Genomic DNA, 23168 nt, shown 5'->3' with positions numbered 1-23168 from the left:
GCTTTGGGAGACAGGAATCTGGGAGTGTAGCATGTTCCTTTTGAAGGTCTCTTTTGGGTGTCAAATTTCCCTTTTTACCCTCTTTGGAGTCCCCTCGTTGCTCTCCCTAGAGAGGGTCCTTAACCTGTCTGCAGTTATCTACGGCACACATTTAACTTCTTATTATGTAAACGTTGTATACCATAGGTTTAACCAACCTTTACGTACACATATTATCCTTTCACTTAGTGACTCCTATAGGTAGGTCCTGAATACTAGGTCCTGGTGTCGGTTGCTGAGTTCTAGGTCTGAAGCGCGTAGGTACTGTGTCCTGGCGTCCTAGTAGGATACTGAGGGCCTAGGGCCGCATATATCTGTGGTTTTCTTTCTGGTAAACCCCTTCGACCCAATTAGCCTTGTGATATTCTGTACAAACTGTGAAGTCCACTGAGACAAATGTAACATTTGTGATATTGGGCTATATAAATAAACATTGATTGATTGATTGATTGAGTAGCTAGAGTATAATTAGTGTGATGGTGCGTCAAGTGTTCACATAAGTGTAGTAACTGTGGTTTGGCTTCTTGGTTAACTTTAAGGCTTGGTCTTGTAGCTTCTGCAAAGTTTACATCCCTTTTCGATAAATTTCACATTTTATGTCGTAATACTTTCATGTGGTAAAACAGACAGTAACAAATCAGAAACTGGTCTGAGCTTTGACCAAAAGTATACGGGAAATGCGGTTTGGCTTTGTAAGGCAGTACACAGCTTTGCATTATATGGCAAAGATTACATCTGGAAGGAAATCAAAACAAAAAAACTTAGAACATGAACAAAAAACACAAACCGACCATCAGTGTGTGGTGTTGGTAAATGTGAAGGTTGAAAGGAGAGTCCCATTATGTTGAGGGGTGATTTTTGGGCCTCATCTGCATCCCCCTTAATGTTGATCAAGCCCTTAGCATTTATACACCAACTCACACGCACAAGGAGGCTCATCATGCTACTCCTGGGCTACAATTAGGCAAACCAGCCTCATAGCTATTCTCTTCAGTAGAAGTAGCTGACTGTAAAAAAAAAAAAAAAATGCAACCTTTGATGCCCTCAGCCCACCCAGTGTGCCTCTTCACAAACTCCAAAAACAGAGGAAAATAAAACACAAAAACAAAACAGTGGAGTTGTCGCAGCCTCTTTTGTCACTGCCTACGCTCGTGGAGGTGGGAGCTGAATTATCTACGTGACCTGACTCATGCACAGCCAGATTCTTATGAAACCCTTTTTTTGGATAACATGAAATCAAAATCGCCGCTATCATATCCCTCTCTCGTCTATTGAATTACCCCAAAAGCCCCCCTGACCCCTGAAAGAGACGAGTAAACAAAATGGAGGTAGCCATTAGTCCACATGTGAACAAAATACCTGTCTCACTGCTTCTTTAGTACCCATCAGCCCAGGGTTCTTTATATTTTAAGGGCATTGCATTTGTCTCTCCCCGGCTAATTGGCTGCTAATAGGAGACTTCTGGCACACTGCTAGCTCTGTTTAAAAGGAGAACCACACAGCGAGACAGCTTCACACACACACCAGGATGCATGACACACTCATACAAATATGGCAAGGTGCACACAAACACAAACACACTTACGTTATCTCACAACACTGCACACTCAGTTTAATTGCCCTCCTGACACTAAGTGAAATAAATTGTCGCCCTTAAATTATGTATGGTGTTTCATAACTCCGGCACGGACGTTTTCACGGGGACAAAGTGGAGAGGAGACACCGACCTGTTTGCTAAAGATGAAATATTCTCTCCAGTTGGCACATTTTGTGTCGGGGCCAGACAAGCGGCTCAAGTGTTATCTGAGCTGTTATGTTGCTCAGCGGTAGAGTAATTGCCCTTTGGGAGGAATTGACTTTTCAGACAAGGATGTACCCGGTGTAAAGGTGCTGCCAGTGACGTTGTGCACAGCTGTTCTGAATGTACAGGGAGCACAGTGAAAGTACAGTGATTTAGTAACCTTGTTTTAGTTTTTTATGTGTGTGAGATATTGCACATGTGGTGTTTCCTGGATTTTGTTTTGGGCTAACACCAAACTTGTGTCCGCATATAACTATTTTTTACACAATACTACAACTTTTAAAATTGCATAGCTCTTCACCTTATTAATTCCGGTATAACGTACATATTTCTTTACTGAATTAATAATCATATTCTTTCTGTATATTTTGATTCTTGTAAACATTTGCTTTTTCAGTTCTTAAAAAAAAATAATAATTTACATATTTTTTTTTTTTTACATTTGAATGTCTCTTTCTGTGTTTATGTAAGCACCATAACTGCACACCAAAGCAAATTCCTTATATGTATATACACTGAATTATTTTGTTTTTGATTCTAAATGATAAATGAAACCTCATGTTAACTTCTTAATATCTTAAATTATTCATTTTTTTAAATCAATATCAAATAAATTTACTGTTAGAGGCGAAAATAATTTTTCAACAAACTTGACCTCAAGTATGTCACCTAAAGATGCATGACTCTTCTCTATTGCACTTTAAGAGGGGAAACACTGAAGTTAATCAATGGATCAATTCCCCTAAGCTGACAGCTAGTCAATAACTCACATCCAGGAGTTTGAGGATAAACTCCTGAATAATAATCACTTACACGTGTGTATGATGGATGATGTGTTCATACTAATGTCGAAGGAAAGCAAACACATGTTTGACACTTTGAGAAAAGAGGAAGGCACCATGCTTCTTCCTGCCATTATTATTATCTTCCTAATCTGTGTATTTAATTGTTTTTGATACCGAGAATGATTAATGAAGCTTGAAAATGTCATACATGAGGCGTGAAACACTAACAGAGGAAGCCACATGTCTGCAGTGTCAGCGAGGGAAGGTCTTAACATCAACAATGATATCCGTCTGTATAAAATCTGATAACAAGCTGTGATAAAATTCTAAGCAGCAAATAAAGCTGATGTAAGGACGTGATAACGATTGTTGTTGAGTTCAAATGAGATAAGGGAACTGTTAAGTAAGTGGTTGTGTAATATTCCTATTTTTATCTGCTTTATCAGAAATATATTCTCACTTGTGTTGCACTTATCAGCTCAGCTCCTTACATCTCCATCCATTCACCAGCAGCACCATCTTATAGGACTGTGAGGCATTGCAGTGTGAAGATGCTGCTTTGATAACGCACACTGTGTTTAATGGCTTTCTGTCAATCAAGGTAATTACTTCAAGATTAATCCCAGCTGAGTCAGTAGATCAGTCTCACAGATACCTGATATTCCACAAATGTCTTCTCCCTCAAACAGTTATCGACTTTTTGACAGGTCTCACCATACTTGCCAACCTTTGGACCTCAGATATCGGGAGCATTTCCAAAACCACAACTTATTGTAGTTGTAAGTGCAATGCCTTGCGGCCTGTAGCACCATCCTTGATGGAGCATATGTGTGGGCTGGACTTGTATTTTACAGGAAAGGAGTGAGCAGAGAGCAGAGTAGTTGTCGATTCTTGTTCGGTTTTCTGTGACTATCTTCCTCACCCTCTCAGACTTTCAGTTGCGTGCGCTACTAAAGAGACGCACTACCATGGAAACCAAACAATGGTGTAGCTGTATTGAAGTCCGAGTGGAAACAGTCCCGAGTAAATCTGATGTTGTCAGAAGTCGGGAGAAATGCGTGAGAAATATAACCCCGGGAGGAAACCGGGAGAGGGCAATGGAATCGGGAGTCTTGGCAAGTATGGGTCTCACATACCTCATTCACACCAACGCAACTCCGGTTCAAGCTCCGTGCTAGAGCTTTTCAGGTTCAGAACCGGTTCTTAGGTTTAGCTTCGGCTCTTTCCACACTGCCCAGAGTCCGACTGGTGCTGCGTCATCGTTTGCGTCATGACGTAACCGCGTGCCTGCTTCATAAAGCCAAACCGCGCGGAAACCCCTCACAGCTGACACCGACAACAACAACAATGGCCGATTGTGCTCCAGCTTCCTCTGTACTAGGGATGTGCATCTCCATCACTGAGGCCGATGCGATGCGCATCTCGATACGTTGCCACGATACGATACATTAACGATACATTTGAAACACCAGGCGATGCGATACGATACGATTCACCCCTGTTGCGATACAGTTCGATACGATTTGATTCAACATTATGCGATTCGGGGCGATACGATGCGATTCAACACGATGCAAAAATAATGATACTTCAATATGGTACGACAGAGGATTTTTGTTTTATTCCTGATATGCAGCAAATCATACATTAACAAAAAAGTGCTTTACATATTTGGTACTGCACATGAGCACATCCCATCATGCCGTTTATTTTTTTACCTTTAAAAGCTCTCCAGAGTACAATTGTATAACACCTCACAGTTAAACAATGTAAGGATGCATTGCTCATAATTAACAATGTGCAAATAACAGCTACCATAGAGCAATGCCCATACAGCTGCCAGCCTGATGTGCTTAACACTCAGAGGCTAACTCACCAGTGAGCAGAAAGCAGTGGTTTCTATCTGAACAATAAAGAAAACAAATAACCTTTCACAAACAGGTATTTCATAACTGCTTACAGTAAGGAAGACATTTAAATTATTATTGGCCGTCACAGGCTGCTGTAANGTTGTCTAGAATGGATGTGTGTTGTTTATCGTGTCCGACCTGTGCAGGGTTCCAGGGGTTGGGAAGATGGCGCTGACCGTCGCTCTCTGGAGACGGAACGTGTTCTTCGTCTTGGGAATGCTTGTTGTTTCTCTGACATTTTTCTGGGGGAACCCTGAATGCAGCGTGAGACGTTAGAGCGCTACGCACACACTACACACGGCACAACACAAAAGCAAGAGCAAGTGTATTCCAAACATAGGGGGCCAAATAACAAGCACGGGTGTTAGACCTATTACCCAACGAAACAACTGGCAATCAGGAGGAAGGCCAATCTCTTTTCTCCCTCCAGACTCTCCACCATTCTTTCAGCCTCACTAGCTCTACGACATGATAAATTTGCCTTGCCTTCTCTCACACCACCCACACACAACACACACACACACCACACGACACACCACACACACACACACAACAACCCACACACACACACACACACACACACACACAACACACACACACACAACCACACACACAGCACACACCACACACACACCACACACACACAACACACCTCCCTCCCTCCAAGCGCACTCCCTCTCCTCACAAAGAATGGACAATTACATCAGACACAGACACATGCTAAACCTTGACACAGAAACATATGTTATCACATCCCAGCACAAAAGCCCACACACCCACCCCACACCCACACACACACACACACACACACACACACACACACACCACTCGTCCCCACACCATTTTAACAGCACTCGCCCTCATCTGCTGTTAGCCACTGTGTAGATCTTGATCCATTAGCGAACGCGATAGCACTTGGAAAGGCTATCATAGGAGTATGAGATACCCATCGCTGGTTCTCATTCAGATTAGAACCCACGAGCAATAACTCTCTGCAGGCTTTATGGGTAGACAGAGGCCAGTTTTATAAGGGCGCCACCCGCTGCTAACTCCTCGCCAAAGGGGAGTGTATAAACTTCCATAAATGTCAGCATATCGCCCTACTTTCTATGATGTGGATCAGGCGGAAACGCGTTTGAACACGTCGAGATAACAGGAGGCTTTCACAATCCACACGGTAGAGGATGGACACAGCTTGACTGTTTATTTGCTGAGGTCCAAGAGGAATACCTCAGAGCTGCAATCATCTCAGCATTTGACTCCACGTCTAAGCCCATTTCTCATTTTGTATTCACCCTATTTCTCAGCCTGTAATTTTCCATTCTCCCCTTTGCTCTCTTCTTCCGCCCTCCGTCCCTCTCCTGCTTGTGTTTCAGGAGATGTCGTCTAACCTTAGTGACTTTATCCCGGTGATTTTTAAGAAACATCGTGTCAGTGAAAGGTTAAAGGTTCAGTCCCCGTGTTCAGAGTGAGTCCAGCTGAACCTCGGTCTTCCTCCTCCGGGCTAACAGCCTACAGTGTAAGACATTGTGTAATGAGTGCTTGCTGGAGAGTCTCTGTCTCACCTCTGGCACTGGAGGGGGCCGAGCTGGTGACATTCGGCGAGGCAGAGTGGTTGGAGCTGAGGCTCGAGGTAGACGGACTGGGCTGTAGGTGGGAAGACAAAAACAAGAAAATAAATATCACTGACATGAACTAGAAAATTGTGAATCATTGTTTATCTTTAGCTAGTCAATGTGTCAATATCGGGATGCTAAATACTAGATAAAGATAGATTTTAGATAACGTAATATTATATTACATTACAATACTCAATACTGTGGGCAATCCCCACAGGAGCAATTTGGGGTGAAGTGTCTTACCCAGGGACACAACGACATGCTGACTGCAGTGGGGTTTGAACCTGTGCTCCCCTGATCCAAACACCAACGCACAACCCACTGCACCACATGCCTCTTAATATCTTAAGTGTTGTTTTTTCTTGGTCTATAAGGCTCCACAAGGCTCCATAAGGCTCTATAAGGCTCCATAAGGTTATATAAGGCTCCATAAGGCTCCATAAGGTTATATAAGGCTCCATAAGGTTCCATAAGGTTCTATAAGGCTCCATAAGGCTCCATAAGGTTCCATAAGGCTCTATAAGGCTCCATAAGGCTCCATAAGGCTCCATAAGGCTCTATAAGGCTCTATAAGGCTCCATAAGGTTCAATAAGGCTCCATAAGGCTCCATAAGGCTCCATAAGGCTCCATAAGGTTATATAAGGCTCCATAAGGCTCCATAAGGCTCCATAAGGTCTATAAGGCTCCATAAGGCTCTATAAGGCTCTATAAGGCTCCATAAGGCTCCATAAGGTTCCATAAGGCTCCATAAGGCTCCATAAGGCTCCATAAGGCTCTATAAGGCTCTATAAGGCTCCATAAGGCTCCATAAGGCTCTATAAGGCTCCATAAGGCTCCATAAGGCTCTATAAGGCTCCATAAGGTGAACAATTATAACCTTTTTTAAAACTTACCAGAATGTTCTATCAATATCATATCTTGCCGTTACCTGCTTCGTCATTGAATCCACATTACTAATGGTTACATTTTGTATGTATCCCGAAGCCCTATCTTATCTCCATAATTAGCACGTTTCAGCTGTATAAAAAAAGGTTCAAATCAATATGAGTTGGTTTTTACGGGGGGGTTATGTGCGGACGACAAAACTAGTCTAAACGAATCTTGGTTATTGCTTTATATTTCCTGTACAGACATGAGAACAGGAAGCAACCTAAAAAAGAGAAGCCAATGCAGAAGTGCACTAAACCTGATTCTTCTTCTTCTTCCTTGCTTCTTTCTATTATTTGTTTGGCTCAATTGAAAGTCATTTAATGAAGTGTTTCTGTTGCAGTATATATTGCTTTAAATGTTTTCTGTAAAGCACTTTCAAATGCCCCCTGTTGAAATATCCTATATAAATAAACTAAGCTTGCCTGGCATTCCCTAACCTTATTCAACTTTTCCAAATAAGAACATAAGTCTATGAGAAAAATGTCCCTACTTCTGACTTGATTTATTACCTCAGTTTACATTTTCCTAATGAGTTAAGGGTGTAAATTGCTTAAATACAGCATGATATTTATCTTGTAAATAATGGCCCTAATTTGGGGTAAAATACACAAATAAAAGTATGATGCTGAACTCCAGGTCAAATCGTCAAACCAAGGGTCGATTGGTCATGTTGACTATGTTAACTTCTTACATACAGATGAGACTAGAAGCATTGACACATTTTTTTATAAAAACGTAAGGAATACAAATGTTTCCACAGGGTTGGAGTAACAGTAAAGGCCTGTGACTTAAAAAGAAACCCGTCTGTAGAATCTTTGTTGGCGTACTTGATTTATATGATAAAAGCTATGATGTTCAAAAATAATATTGTAATAGCTTCAGTCCGATCCCTGACAACAGCCCTCTTGAGTTGGTCCCTGCCTCCTGTTATTCTAGGCCTGCCAGGTGCGCCACACAGCTTGCCAGCAGTTGTCGACAGCTTTCTGATTTGGCCAAATCTAGTTTAGATTACTGCCCAACTCCAGCAAGCTGCCTGGACGGAGCGCACAAAGCACTGCGTCCTTATTTGATATAATCAGGACAATTTGCTTGGCCGGACAAAGCTTACTGAACAAGCAGAGAGGACAAAAGAGAGAAAGGGTCAGAGGAGAATAAAGAAATGAGGGTGGTTTGAAAAATATGTCGACACACAGCGCGTGAAATCTGGCAGGGAGCGTGAGGGCAAATGTTTTTCTTTAAGATCCTTTGTGTGGGAAGGAATGAGAGGTCGCATGAGAGGGAGATTACCTGCATGTTGAAGACTTCATCCGAGCTCTCCGACTGCCCTGTGATGTTACTGACTTCATTGGAGGCCTGAGACGACAGAGAGGACGAAGAGTAGCGGTTCACGGCAGGGTAGCTGGGGAAACTGAGCAAGAGACAGAGAGGGATTACGGTCAGCGGAGACGGAGGTTTATGGGACTTTGCTTCATTGGGTTTCAGAGGTTTGACTCACCAAACCAAAAATTCAGGAAGGCAGGGAGGGGAGAAAGACAGAAGGGGACAGAAAATGTCAGATTATGAGAAGATAATCGATGCAGCAATCACAGCATTGCATCAAACGCTTGTCTGCGCAAAGGTGTGAAAGAAAGGTTAGAGAACAAACACAGTCGTCACCGAAAAATGATTTGTGTTAAAAATAGCGCCTTTGTTTTTGTGTGTCGCCGGAAAAGAAATCAAAGCTCAAATCAAAAAGTAAAAAATCGTGAAATGTCACCAAGAGACTGAGGTGTGTGTCTCTGTGTGTGTGTGTGTGTGTATGTGTATGTGTATGTGTATGTGTGTGTGTGTGTGTGTGTGTTAGTATGTGATGTGTATGTGTGTGTGTGTGTGTGGTGTGTGTGTGTGTGTGTGTGTGTGATGACTTGGTGTGTGTCGGTCGCAGCATGGCCGTTCCACCCCACTGATCATAATTCCATTGTCGAGCTAATAGTCACCCCCTCCCGGGACAGACTGTGGAGGCAGAATGTCGCAGGTAGACAGAGTGGCAGGGTCAGTGAACACATCAGAAAGACACTCACATTCAGACACTGCTCGTATGCACAGTGTCTGAATGTGCGTGTTTTTGCGCGTGTTTTTTTTGCTGCCAAAGAAATATCCCTTTGGGTGCCAGCCAGACACCCCCCACCCCCACCCCCCTTCCCAACGCATTGTTTTTCCCAGATGGAGAACGGAAGAAGGAGGTGAAATGGGTACACGAAAAAAAGTTACAAGCAAAGAAAGGTAGTGAGATCAAGAAAGAAGGGAAGAGGTTTTTCGGGTGATTTTTGTTACATTTCAAGGAAAGCAAGACAAACATGAAGAATAAAAAGATCACCACCTCCGCCTGGCGACCCCTCTGCCTCCGTCGGGGCTGATGATGTTGGGCACCGAGTTCCTGCATGTTCGCGGGCTCCCGTTGGTGAAGTGCACGGGGCTCGCACGCACATACGCTGGAAACTCCTAATATTGGAGAAAGAGGTAGTACACATGATTAGTTGCTTATTCAAGCCGGCGTGAGATATGTAAATAAAAAATGCACAAATACAGATACAGGAAGTGTGTATAATGAACGGTGGCTTTTTCGCCGTGGGTCCTTTTCTCAGAAGTCTAAACACAGCGGTGGGGTTTCTGTTATCACACGCAGCGTGCACTTCCGTAAGAGATTGAATATCTTCTGTTTGACTTCATGTTTTAATCCCTGATTAATTTACGAATGATCTCCTGCCCTACCTGTATGCCGAGGCTGGATTTCATCAGGTGGAACTGGTCCACTAGCTTCTTGTGGAGGGGTCTCATGTCCTGGGGGACAAACTTCTCGTGCACAGCGAGGCCGTACTCCAGAATGTGTGCCTGCAAAACAAACGCTGGTTAACATCTCCCGGGTGTTACAAACAACCGAATCAGAAAACAAGACAAGAGGTCAACTTGAAATAAAAGGCTCTAATTCCTTCTTCTTCTTTTTGATCCAGATGTGAACGTTGTGATGAACGTTTTGATGTTAAAACATCTCTGTAAATGTATATAGTCAGTGGCTTTCCACTTTACACATTTCATTGAGGACGGAGATTTGTTTTATGCAATATTGTATGACGTCTCAATTGGTCATACACCTTAAATATCTGGAAAAAATATAGGTTAACCAACCCGATAGAGGGACTAACCTAACTGGACAACTTAATCACAGTACAGAAAAACCTAATATATGTGGTAAAAGTCCAGATCCTGGCACCATTATTAGTGTTTTAAAATCGTTTTGAACAATGGAGCTGAACAGAGGACTTTTTTTTATTCATTTCGTGACATTTCAAACGACTTATTAGCACACACTCCACTTAAATGCCCATATGTTTCATCACAGACCTGTTCAAACATGAGTTCTCTCAGTCGGCCGATCTTGTCTCCGTCCTCGGGGTGATTCATAACGTAGTCCTTCACGAAGAAGGCCTGCGTGGAGACAAAATGCACAACATCTGTTATTCACACACCGGGAGCTGGAGCGGTGGAGAAGCTTTCTCACTGCCGTGTTACCTGAATGGGCTGACACACTGAATTACCGTCCACACATTTGGTAAAAACCCCATTTAAAAAGTGTTTCACGAACTGAGCAAACGACGTAAACTCACATCCAGCTCAAATGGGGTGTAATGCTCCGATTTTGTGATTTTACATAAATATCAAGTCCAGGAAAAAGACCAGAGAAAGAAAAAGTAAGGTGCCAAATTGTAGGATCAAATGATTGATTTAAAAGCCATAAATCTTACATCACGTATCTTCAGAAACAGCAGCCTTCTTTTTTGTAGGTTACTGACGGCCTTCTCTAATTGCTTTCCCAGACGTTTCCTTAAAGGGACGCCAAGGAGAAACAGATAAGATGCTTTGAAATGATGATAACCCATATTTGTGGCGTCCGTGCATTAATCCCTCTGCTGTTTACAGTGCCATCAACACTTGTGATGTGTCTACAGATTATAGCAAATCCCTTTCAATCTGCATCGGAATGCACAAAGAGGAGGGGGACGGCGAGCCGATGAAAGGCCCCGGCTCACAATCTGCTTTCAGATCCGCCACAAAAATAAGAGACTGAAAAGGTAAAGGGGGAGTTCGTGGAAAAAGAAAAAAAACATCAGCATGGTTCCTATCCCAAGGACATGACTGTTTATCTCCAAAGAGACAGAGCCAGATGACAGTTAAATAGAAAAGATGCCGCTTCAAACAAGTAGATCCCTGTCAGTGAATGCATTCGGCTTGCAGACTATCAATAAAAAAGGAGTATTATTATTCCAGACAAACATCCTCAGATTGCAAGATAGCATGTATTAGTATGCATGATTTCACAATCCTCTCTTTAGCGACACGAATGGAAATATTGCATTGCATAGACGCTATGATGTTCTTTATAAGCCATGTACTTCTGATACCTTGCCAAGGTAGTAACTCTATAAGACGCTGCCTTTCAGCACATTTCATCCAAGGACCTCCGGAAAAAGGCGGCAAAAAGAATCAATAATCTTCTAGCAATGATGGAAATGTTCCGTCGGGCTGCAGGGAGTGAGTCGTCGCTATGGAGGAGCGCCGTTAATCATCACCAAAGTCCAATTAGAGATGGAATGCTTAGCGGGGAATAAATCAGACGGCATCCCCCCTCAAGGGTTTCAACTCAAACTAAAGCAATAAATCTGAATATTAATAATGACAATTCCTCCTTCATTTGCAGCCGAGCAAAACTCCACAGCTGTCAATAAGCATTACATTGAAATGTTCTGTTGGGGTGCTGCATGCAAAGAGTGTGAAAGCAGAACGTTTGTTTTATTCAAATGGAAACAATATTACCTGTTTGCTAATTGGTGGCTAACATGTAAAGCTCTCTAAGCCTTTAATTTGCACAAATAAAGAATTAAAGGGGCCCTATAATGCTAATTTTCAGGTTCATATTTGTAATTATAGTCAAACATTTTCACCATGTTTGCCTTTTTTAATACAGTGTAAGGTTTATTAATCTTATATATCGAAACGAATGGTAAAACTGTATTCATGAGTTAGAATTTAGGGAGGTGGTGGCGAAGTCGATAGGGACTTGGCTTAGCAACTGGAAGGTCACCAGTTCAAGTCCCGGCAAGATCAAGTGCTACCGAGGTGTCCCTGAGCAAGGCACCGGGCAGCCCACTGCTCCTAACACTAGGATGGACCAAATGCAGAGAAACAATTTCCCCACAGGGATTAATAAAGTATATCAAAATAAAAAATCTAATTAAGTCAGCTAAAAAGGTTCAACACATCATTTACACTATATTTTTTTATAATCAGTCAAACCAGACTGCATATTGATGGGAAGACAAGGTTATACAAATGGAAATACACCCGTGATGCTCTCGAAAAGTGTTTGACAATAAAGTGCTGCTCTTAAGCTGAAAATCATTCCAAATACCTGCCATTTCTTTAACAGAATAATGGCATAGGTGAGAAGCACTCCACGACCCTTGCGACTCCATCAAGAATCCTCAGAACCTTAATAGGCTGCTTCAACAAAGAGGCACGCTCCTCTGCACAAACACAGTATACAGTCAGACACACACACACACACACACACACACACACACACACACACACACACACACACACACACACACACACACACACACACACAGTGGAAAAGGGAGGTTGCTATGCGACACAAGCCTGGTCGCTGAGTCCACTCAGTTTATTGCGGGTGAAAGCCGATTTTTTTTCTTCAATTGAGCTTTCTCCTAGGTTTGTGCCGTTTTCGTGCAATTGCCTACTGTCGAGTAGCTTCTGGCGAAGGAGTAGATGCAAATGTTTGTCAGAGGGATTGACTGTATTCCAGTTTTTCTCTAGCAATCTGTGTGTCTGCCTGTTACCACTTCAGTGTATAATACAGCAGCTGAATAAACACTCCCCTCTCATTCATTCAGCCATTATTGCTCATCCATCTCCCTTCCTCCCACTCCTTTATCCGCAATCCTCTGACATGACCCCTCTCTCTCCCCCACATCCATCCTTCCATCTACCCCTCTGTCACCATATCACCCATCCATCTTATTTCCCCCCCGCCTGTTTTCCTCTCATCTATCCATTCCTTCCATCCATAACATTCAAAGCCTTCACCCAGCCATTCATGCGTCCATCCATCGTCTGTTCCTCCGCTCCTACCCGTGCAAAACGCTCCCTGTCCGTGCGAGGCGCCGTTAAATCCCACCTTCATGCATCATCAGGCGATCCATACGTCATCGCTACTCACTCCTGCCACCTTCTCTAAAACCCCCCAACCTTATCCTCCATCCATCCATCCCAACGTACCTCCTGGTAGCGGGCCAGCCCCCCGTTGACGGCGGCGTCGATGACTCCGTTGAGGCACATCGTGAGGGGGTTGATGTTCTGCATCTGCCGGCTCTGACACTGGGTGATCAGTGTGCGGAGCTGTAAGTTCTTGTTCTCGATCACCTCGATGGCGTTCTCCAGCGGGCTGACCTCCACCTGAGGAGAGGCAGGTTGAGGAGACATTTGTTAAAGGGCCACATCTTCTGTAGCTCTGGAGAGAGTTTTCGGTACCACCTTACAATAAGACTACCCTCATAAAGGATTCACAAAGGGTTTATAATTAGGTTGTACACACTTTATGAATCATTAACCGTTTATAAACCAGTTCTAACATTGTTTTCTTACATCAACACAGGCTCACTATTTGGCAAGATGGCTAAGCTTTATGTTGGCTACCTAGCTTACTTCGTCTTCTTCATCAGCCAGCATCCTTGGTATATGTTATTCACTGACTTGATTCCTCCCCATCCATCTTGATGTTTCTTGGCATCTTTTTATGACCATTTATTTACGAGTTACTAACATTTATAACTGCCAAAAGGGAGCCGTATTGTAAAGTGTAAAACACATTCCCATTTATTAATGAGTTACTAACATTTCTAATCAGGCTTAGCAGAACAGATAAATGTGGGCTCACTATTTGGCAAGCAACCGGTCACAGTTGCCCTGTTTATCTCAAATCTTATAAAAGCTTATTAATGATTTATAAAGTGTTCACAACCTAATTAATAAATGAATTACAAACTATTCGTAAACGCTTTATAAGGGTAGTCTTATTGTAAAGTGGTACCGAGTTTTCTAATGACTTAAACTTTCAAAAATGGTACGCTTTTGCTAATAAAATTATAATTTCTAAAGCCGTACCATTAGAACACGTACATCTCAAGATCCGACTGATAGTCTAATCATTTTTTTTTCGTGGACACGTAATTCATTAATTGTTAATGTCCATTAACACATTTTGGCCACTTGGGGGCTTCAGAAAACCAACTTTAGACAAAAAACTGACATATAATCATCTTTCACATTTGAAGTGGTGATTTTTTTTGCAAATAGTTGACTTATAGACACCTTCAGGGCGATATGGGGAAACATTCACATTAATTTAGAGTAGTTTTTTTGCTACATGATGAATTCAATCCAATATTTTCCTTTTTTTTTTGCTCTATTTTTGGTCTCCTCCACCTTCAGAGAGAGAAAGTTTTTCCATGGAAAGAGACATTGGGAAGCAATGCTGACGAGTGAAATAAGATTAACCAAAACAGTCATGTTCCAAGCAGTAAAAAAAATGCTAAACTGAAAAGAACTACCTGTACCACCTTTCACATACACACAATTTGTTGCAGCAGCTTTTTGTATAGCGCACACAATGCATAAATGATAACAGGCAAATAATTAGCACATGGTCCCTTTTCCCTTTACTTATGAATACATAACATATCATTTCTATCGAGCATCAGAACAGTCCTCTGCCTCACACAAAGCCTATTCCTTTTGTTAAATAGAGCTTTTACCAGTCCTGTATTTTATAAGCTATTGTGCTACACATCATAGAATAATACGTATTTCACAATCCACAATTTCACACAACGCTCGGCAGCGATGGGCTAAAGAACATGCTCAGAGACACTGCGTTATGTTTTGCATTCGCCGGACAAAACCGCATTTAAAATCCACCCACACTTCAGATCTGAATGAGAGGATGGAAAGCTTTAGAAGGGATTTGTGTTGCAATGGACTCAAATATGATCAAGTCTAAAAACACAGGATAAGTATTGGTAAAAATGTCCCAATATAAAAATCTATTTAAAAAATTGGATGTTGTCAATCAAAGCAATACGATTACAGTTTAAGCACAACAACACATATATCCAATGGAAGACATTTAATGTGTCCAATAGCCCCAGAGTCATGATTCAGGCCATTATTGTTGTTCAATGAAAAGACTTGAATCAATATTTGCACCTATTGCCTGGTGGTCCTTTGAATTGCTGCCTGAAAGAGAGTATTAGCCCTTGTGTGAGATGTGTGTTGCAGTAATGTCTTTATGGTTATTCCATCAGAGGTGGACACACTCACCAGCTCTCTCTTCTCCACTTCAAACCAGCGGGAGATGCCAGGAAGACTCTGCACCAGAGTCAGGGTCGTCCTCTCCACCCACAGGCTCTGCACAAACACACAATGAACCTGTGAGTGTTAGCTGAAACACACTTTTAAAAAAAAGCTACTACCACTCCTTCTCTGGCACGATTTACTTACAGATGCATAGTTTGAGGAAAACATGCATGTGTACGACTACTGCCAAACAACCACTTGAAGGGGTAGGTCAGGTGTCATATCTTATATATCCTCTCATCGTTCATGTCCAACCACTTACCCTGTCAGCCAGCACGCTTGTCAATGTGCCAGAATCCCACAAGGTTATACTGACAGCACGTAAACTACAGTAACTCTAGCATTCACTGCAGACTGTTAGCATGCGAGAGTCACGCTATGGTACTTCTACTTTGTCTGCTTTGTAGTTATATAATTGGAATTATAGTTAGCTATTTAATTAAAAAAATTAAGATGAACTTACCCAAACAATTAAAAAAACAAAACAAGTTAGCCTTTAATAATAATAATAATACATAATATTTATATAGCGCCTTTCACGAAACCCAAGGTCGCTTTACAAGTCGGTTACGGGGGGGGTAGGGGAAAAAGAGGCAGACAGGTTAGGGGGGGGCGGGAATACAAAGGAGAGGCAGACAGTTGTAAACTAGTGGGGAAAGCCTTGGCCTTCTTGAGACACGTCTTTAAAGTTTTGATTAAGAATTTGGGAACATTTGGGAACATGTGAAAATGAGTTTTTGAAAACTTCAATAATTAAGTTCAGAGGCAAAACATTTCCACACATTACATTTCAATGCAGAATTATTCAATGCTAGAAATGCAATGGCTTTTTAATTAAAAAAACAGATGAAAGAGATAAACTCCCAAAAGCAAGCGGTACAAAAGTATGAAAAAAAATAGGAGACCTCTGGAAGAGCATTGGTAAAAAGAACGTTTTTTAGCCTTGATTAAAAAAAAAATCAAGTTATCAAGGTCAAAAGACAAGGTCAAACTAAATGGTTTGATTCTCAATGAGTATGTATTCAGGCACAGCAGTGCTTTGAGCTAAATGCTAACACCAGCACGCTAACATGCTGACCGTGCTGAAGTTCAGAAGTATACGTTCAAATGTTAGTTTAGCATGCTGACGTTTGCTAATAAGCGCTAAGCTAACTTATTTAAGCTTAGTTCAGAGCCTGGTGTCTTGCTCAAGGACTGTCCAGCAGAGCAGATGAGCGCTGACAGCCTTATCGATCCCGTGTCCTCAGGTTGAAGGAGGGTCTTCCGACTCACTACACAACCCGGCTGACCTTTATTGATTTTTTCTGCTTTTTAAGACCAAAAAACCCACCTGAAAACCTCTCGGATATAAAAAAAAGTATAAGTTTGAGCGCAGGAAGTTCAAAGGAAAAGCTGTTGAATATAAAGTCTTGACCTTTGTGCAAACAAGTTTTTTCTGCAGTTGGTAACTTTTGTGTTGAATTTTGTAAAGAAATAAGTTTTGTGACGACTTCATTTCCTGGCTGCTGCAAAAGTTGATCATACATATTATTCCCACCTGAGAGCCAGAGATAAGCAGCCCTGATGGAAATGTGATATCGTGATTACATTTGGCCAAATAGCTTTGATGGAACTGAGATGAAATGAGCGTGTGTGTGTGTGTGTATGTGTGTGTTAATATTAAATATGTATGAGCCTTAAACTGTGACAGGGTCTTTATGATGTTTAAAGTGTGTGCAGCTGCGTGGGTTTGCATGTGCGAGACAGAAGTGGGCTGTATAGACTTAATTTGTGCGGCTCTGACTAGTACCCGAGCATAATTACTGATACCGGAGTCACGATGAATAAAACATGCGCTCCACACATACTAATACCTGGGCAAAGGTTCAAACCATCATTACCTACACAAGCCTATGATCGATGAGCACGGTGGAGAAGGAAGAAAATGAAGCTTTTTCACATGGGGCTGCGGTGGAAAAATGCTAATGATCAAGAATGTATCATTTCAAAGTAAGAAATATATTCTTTCTGTATCCCATATCACATTTTTTGCAGCTATTCCAACAGCTGTTAAAGTGCATTATCTAAAAGCTCCTTTGTGAAAAAGGGATAGAAGTAAAGAAAATGCAGATAAATGTTGCATTACAGTGTGTGTGGTGCATTCTTTGTGCTTCATGTGACAGCAGCTACCTATCTTCCTCATCAATGTCCCCCCCCCCGTACCTTGAACTCATTCTCCTTGTCTTTGGTGCCCTTGTGAAAAGGCCGGTCATATCTGAACCTCCAGATGTGATTGAACTTGTAGAAGCTTTTGATGTTGTCAGGCACTCCGTCTCTCTGCAGCACGTCCTGAGTCTCGGGGATGGGGGTTACGGCGTAGATCTGCAGGTCTGCCAGCACCGGAAGTTAAGGAAAAGCAGGAGAGAGTGACATGGGAAAGCACTGTGGATCTAAACTAACAAGAAGTCTTCAGTGACCTGAAAAGAACATGGGAAATGGCAGACGCTCTCACACAGAGGACGAACACAGACGTGAGTTTTATGGGGAAGTATGCTTCTTTAAGATAAGTTCATTTCTCCGAGAGTTTTTCTTTTTAGAGACACTTGTCTTTACAAAGAGTCACAATACCCTGTCAAGGATATACATAATTAGAACACATGAAAAAAAAACTAGGGCTGTCAGCGCTTGCTATTTATCTAAAAACAGTTTTGAGACCACTTTCTCCAGGGGCGGGACATTTCTAAGCAGTTGACCAATCACAACAGAGCCTGCCAGCTAAGCAAACAGAGCAGACTGGGCTCTGGTTTCAGACAGAGGGTGAAAAGAGGTGCTGAAGCACAGGCAGTATGAGAACAATAAAGAGCTTTTTGAACATTAAAGCATGGAGACACGTCACAGTAGAGGTGAATAAAAATAAAAATATGAACCTGAGCACAATATGTCCTCTTTAAGATAAGTTGTAAGCTGAGATGTTATAATACATTAATTATCCTTCAGATATATCTTGCCAGTTGGTCATGCATTTCTTCATTACAACACCACAGTTGTATGTGTTTTATCTCCCCTTAAGTAAAAGTAAATATTCAGTGTGTGTCTTGTGTGTAGAAGGATATGAAGTGTTTTTTGTCTGGCTCACCCCCAGCGTCTCGACCCGAGAGAAGTTAATTTGGACAGCTATTGTACATACATTCATATGCATGAGTGTTTGCAACAAGGATATACAGATGGCGGAGCAATCTGAGAGAGACTCTATTAATTAGCGTTATGTGCAAATAACGCAGCGGTGTGCTAATTCATTCAGAAGTGCCCTGTCCCTCTCAGTAAGGGGAGCACATACAAGCAAACACAACACATGCATACATAACAACAGCCACATACAGAGCATATTTAACATGTCATCCATCTGCTTTCCTTTTCTTTAGAGCTGCTCTCTAGAGTCATTTTGACATTATGCCTCCCTACCGCTCTATATAGGCCAACAGTTGTCCCATACGTTAGCTTGAATAATTAAAAAGGCTCCCATATTGTACATGTCAACGCCGTGCTGACTTGATTTATGTAAGATTTGGTTGTAAGACACAAAATGAAGTGGAATACAAAAACTTGTGAGCAGAAGTCCTATTTTTCAAACACTGCGCACATATACTCATATTGTTCCTATATGTTCACATTAGCATAGCCACACTGCCAAAATGAAACCTATAAAGTTACAAGAAATGGTTGATGTGAATTTAAAAGACATGTATAATTAACTTGCTATTGTGCCTTTCATAATAGTAGTTATTTTTATCACAAGGGTTATGTATGAAAATCAATGCTTTATAAATGCCACAATCCTACTAAAAGTCATATTTATAAGCCTCTTCATTAAAAGAGCATACATTTGATTTATGTGAGCATTATTTAAGGAGACTATGAACTGTAAATGAAGATGAAAATCCCTTAGTAGTATCTTAACTTTCCAAAGACTGCCACAAATCAGAAGGTTGTCTGCCAGTATTTAGCCTGAGAGACAGACCACAGGGATTATAGCCTTTGCAGACCATTGACATGCACAGAAACCCACACTACAGGAAGGGGGGAGACCATAGTGCTTATTTTTCCATTGAGATTCGGTATGTTAGTTGTAATAAGCAGAACAGTATGTGTGTTCCTGTGAAAGAGCCTTTGATAAATACACCAAATAGCTAGAAGGAGGCATGGTGCGTGAAAGCAAGCAAGTGCCTCATTACAGGTAATTATGTGGATGTAAACACAAAGCTGATTGTTTGATAGTGTCTATATATCTTCTGCTGTTTTTATTATGAACCAATTCTTTATGTGCTTGTTTTTATAGCAAGGATACACTGAGCGTCGGCCTGGTATATGGTCTGGTCCGGCTGGTTGACGTGCTGCATGGCGATGGCGTGCGGGAACTCGTTGAGCATCCGCTGCTGAAAAGCCTCCAGCCTCTCATAGTCATGGCCGCGGCACACAAACTCCTTATTCTGCAGAGGGGGGAGAGAACGGAGGACAGCGTGGGGTTAGACTGACATCTAGTGGACGCATGTTGTAACTACATCTCCTGAATGCAAAATCCACGGCGGCCTGTTACATCATTAAATAGCATTGAATAAGAGTAGCTGAATGTCACCTCACACTGGAAGAGTCTTATGTAAGAGAAAGTTCATTCTTCTTGCAGGTCTATATTTTTTTACTTTGGAGAGTATCAGTCTATTTAAATTGCCCTTGACAAAGAGGGAATATAGAGATGTCTTTACCCGTAAGAAGAAAGGAAACTTCTTTCCGTAGAAACCCACTCTGAAGAATTCAGGCTCTAATCTCTGCTGGTCCATGATCTTATCATAGAGAGAGGCTTCCATCATCTGAAAAGAAGAAAAGGACAATATAACCAACAGTGAGGATTTGTTATATTGATGAAAGCAGTCATTTTTCTTTTCTTAGCACACATGTAAATACTTTTATTTGTACATGATATTTAAAGAAACAAAAAGTGCCCCATGTGTTCAGAAATAATTACTGAGGTGAAGTTATTTTTGCTTCACCTTCCATATCCTCCAGGTGATTTCACACAACCTTGGATTGGGATTATCTCTTTTTACCAGTATATGATTTATTTGTGACATTGTCAAACACAGCAAGCCAAGCACACATACATAGACCCTCACATGTACAATAAAGGGAGTGAAAGAGACTACCAGGGTCAACAATATAAAAAAAAAAAAAACAGAAACAGACCTTAACCACAAAAAACAACGTAGCATATTAATTCTAAAGCAGATTAAATAGCAGGTGCATTATAGGAATAAAACTAAGCATGTTTCCTAAGACTCCATCTTCACAAGGCAAAACATCAATCATTTTTTAGGACAACTTACCCTCATCTTGCTCAGGTTCCTGTAGTCATAGTAACTCTCGTATTGGTCAGCCAGTTCTCTGCACAGGATGATGCCATTCTCCCAACACTGAAAATATAGCAAATATTAAAACCATCAAAAAAGCTCATGCCTTTCCGTCTGATTTGGATTAGTAAATATGAATAGAAGGCGTGATCTGCCGAGCTGCATTTCCCCCACTGGATGGCACTATCGAGTCAACAAAGAGTCTGATCTATACTCTTCATGCAGGTACACACAGCCATCTTGCTAATTAAAAGAAAAGCTTTCCTTTCCTGCTGCCTTCAGATCCCCGCGCGGTGGCAGATGGCACAGCTCGTGAATGTGAAGGGAAATTGGACTATGAGTAACGAGGGGAGCGGCTTTAACGATTCTGCGGCGACGCTGTGTTATTTCATCAGGGATGCTGAAGTTTTCTTTCTGTTGGAGTGTGTGTGTGTGAAAGCTTAAAGGGACTCTACAACGCTGCTTCTCTCTGACAGTGCAGAACAGTAGCAAATGCAGTTAGGATAAAGACATACCATCAGTAACAGTGGGGGGAAGACGGGAGGTAATGGACTTCCTTAGCATGTGAGCTACTTCCTTAAATGCTGCTGAATTCGAATCAGCTAAAGTCTGTTCATTTTGAGCTGCTGCATAAAAAATACAAATCATGCTTTACCCACAGTTGTTGAATGTAATAATGTATATTTTCCACATGTATATATGTATTTTTTTTTTTGTTCTTTAATTCTTTCTTTTTAATGCTATTTTATTTTATTATTTCTGAAATATGTTGGACTGTTTATTTATTTTGCCTTAATTTCTCTTATGTACATTGCCTTGTGTTTTTTATGCTGCTACAATGCAAACATTTCCCAAATTGGGATCAATAAAGTAGCTATCTTTCTATCCATCCATCCATCCGCCCACCCACCCACCTACCTACCTACCCATCCATCCATCCATCCACCCACCTATCCATCCATCCGCCCACCTACCTACCTACCTATCCATCCACCCACCTACCTACCTACCCACCCACCTATCCATCCACCTATCCATCCATCCACCTACCTACCTACCTACCTACCTACCTACCTACCTACCTACCTACCTACCTACCTACCTACCTACCTACCTACCTACCTACCTACCTACCTACCTACCTACCTACCTACCTACCTACCTACCTACCTACCTACCTACCCACCCATCCAACTACCTACCAACCTACCTACCTATCTATCCATCTACATGAAAGAAGTAGTGCTAAACTGTGCCACAAATACTGAAATGTTTGATTAACAGTGAACAAAGTAGAGTTTGTGAAAAATATTTGATGTGTCGCTCACCTTCCCCCTGTCGAAGTTCTGGACGATGGTGAGGTGCAGGTACTCCTTTCTCTGCCACTCGCTCTGCATGGGGTAGTTCAGGAACTCTCGTAGCGGCCTGTCTGACCACTCCAGTAACTCATCGTACAGGAGCAGGGTGTACGATGCCTCTGTGACACACACACACACCGCACACACACAGTCAGGATTTATGATGATTTGTTGAAAACCAGAATCTCCCACATATGCAAACACCCACACGCTCACGTACCGGTGTAGTTTTGTGCTTTAAAGTGCAGGTCGTACAGTTTGTGGATGTAGCGGATGTACATCTCCTCTTTGTTCAGCTCAGTTTTGTAGAAGTTCTGGCAGCAGCAGCAGCGGGTGGTTCAGGGATGATTAAAGACAAAAGGAATCACATAAGAGAAAGAGAAGCATATGCAAATTGTTCCATAGTAGAAATGCAAAAATGTATTCCTGCTACAGTGACTTTCATTCAATCAGCCCACACACCCAGGTGCTCTGACAGATGGCTAAAAGGCTATACAATGGAAATATATATGATGTTTTTTTTTACCACAATTAATTTGAGAACTAATAGTGTATCTAATTAATAAATAAGGAACTCAATTATAGATACTAGCCTGAACTGACTAGTATAGATATCCAATATTTGATCAATAAAAGGGTAAAAACTTCATATTTCTCATAATAAGAAGTTCAATTAATCAGGTTAACAACTACACTGCTCCAACACTATGCCAAGCTAAGAAAGTCTTGAACTTAATGCAAATAATAAATAAATAGTTTGATATTATGGGAAATGCACTTTATCTCCTTGTCACGAAGAGTTACATTAGATTGGTACCACTATTACGTGTGTTTGGAAGATATGAAGCTTCAGCCTTGAGAGGGTTAGCTTA

General features: G+C 41.6%; 1 protein-coding gene across 1 annotated transcript in view; it reads right to left on the bottom strand.

The window, feature by feature from the left end:
• dock4b (dedicator of cytokinesis 4b) overlaps positions 1-23168 on the bottom strand; it is an 82054-nt gene that overhangs the window by 10613 nt on the left and 48273 nt on the right. Inside the window, exons 26-38 of the mRNA XM_010787992.1 lie at positions 22517-22610; positions 22267-22415; positions 20915-21001; positions 20297-20401; positions 19882-20023; positions 17760-17926; positions 15522-15608; positions 13422-13598; positions 10467-10550; positions 9837-9956; positions 9445-9566; positions 8373-8493; positions 6101-6182 (exon numbers count right to left, since the gene is read on the bottom strand). Of these exons, the coding sequence (XP_010786294.1) occupies positions 6101-6182; positions 8373-8493; positions 9445-9566; positions 9837-9956; positions 10467-10550; positions 13422-13598; positions 15522-15608; positions 17760-17926; positions 19882-20023; positions 20297-20401; positions 20915-21001; positions 22267-22415; positions 22517-22610 (1537 nt within the window). The remainder of the gene's footprint in view (positions 1-6100; positions 6183-8372; positions 8494-9444; positions 9567-9836; positions 9957-10466; positions 10551-13421; positions 13599-15521; positions 15609-17759; positions 17927-19881; positions 20024-20296; positions 20402-20914; positions 21002-22266; positions 22416-22516; positions 22611-23168) is intronic.

Source organism: Notothenia coriiceps, unplaced genomic scaffold (genome assembly GCF_000735185.1).
Source record: "Notothenia coriiceps isolate Sejong01 unplaced genomic scaffold, NC01 NC01_scaffold00031494, whole genome shotgun sequence".
NCBI classification, from domain to species: domain Eukaryota; kingdom Metazoa; phylum Chordata; class Actinopteri; order Perciformes; family Nototheniidae; genus Notothenia; species Notothenia coriiceps.
Note: the sequence above shows the minus strand (reverse complement) of the source record. Positions and strands in the feature narration are given on the sequence as shown.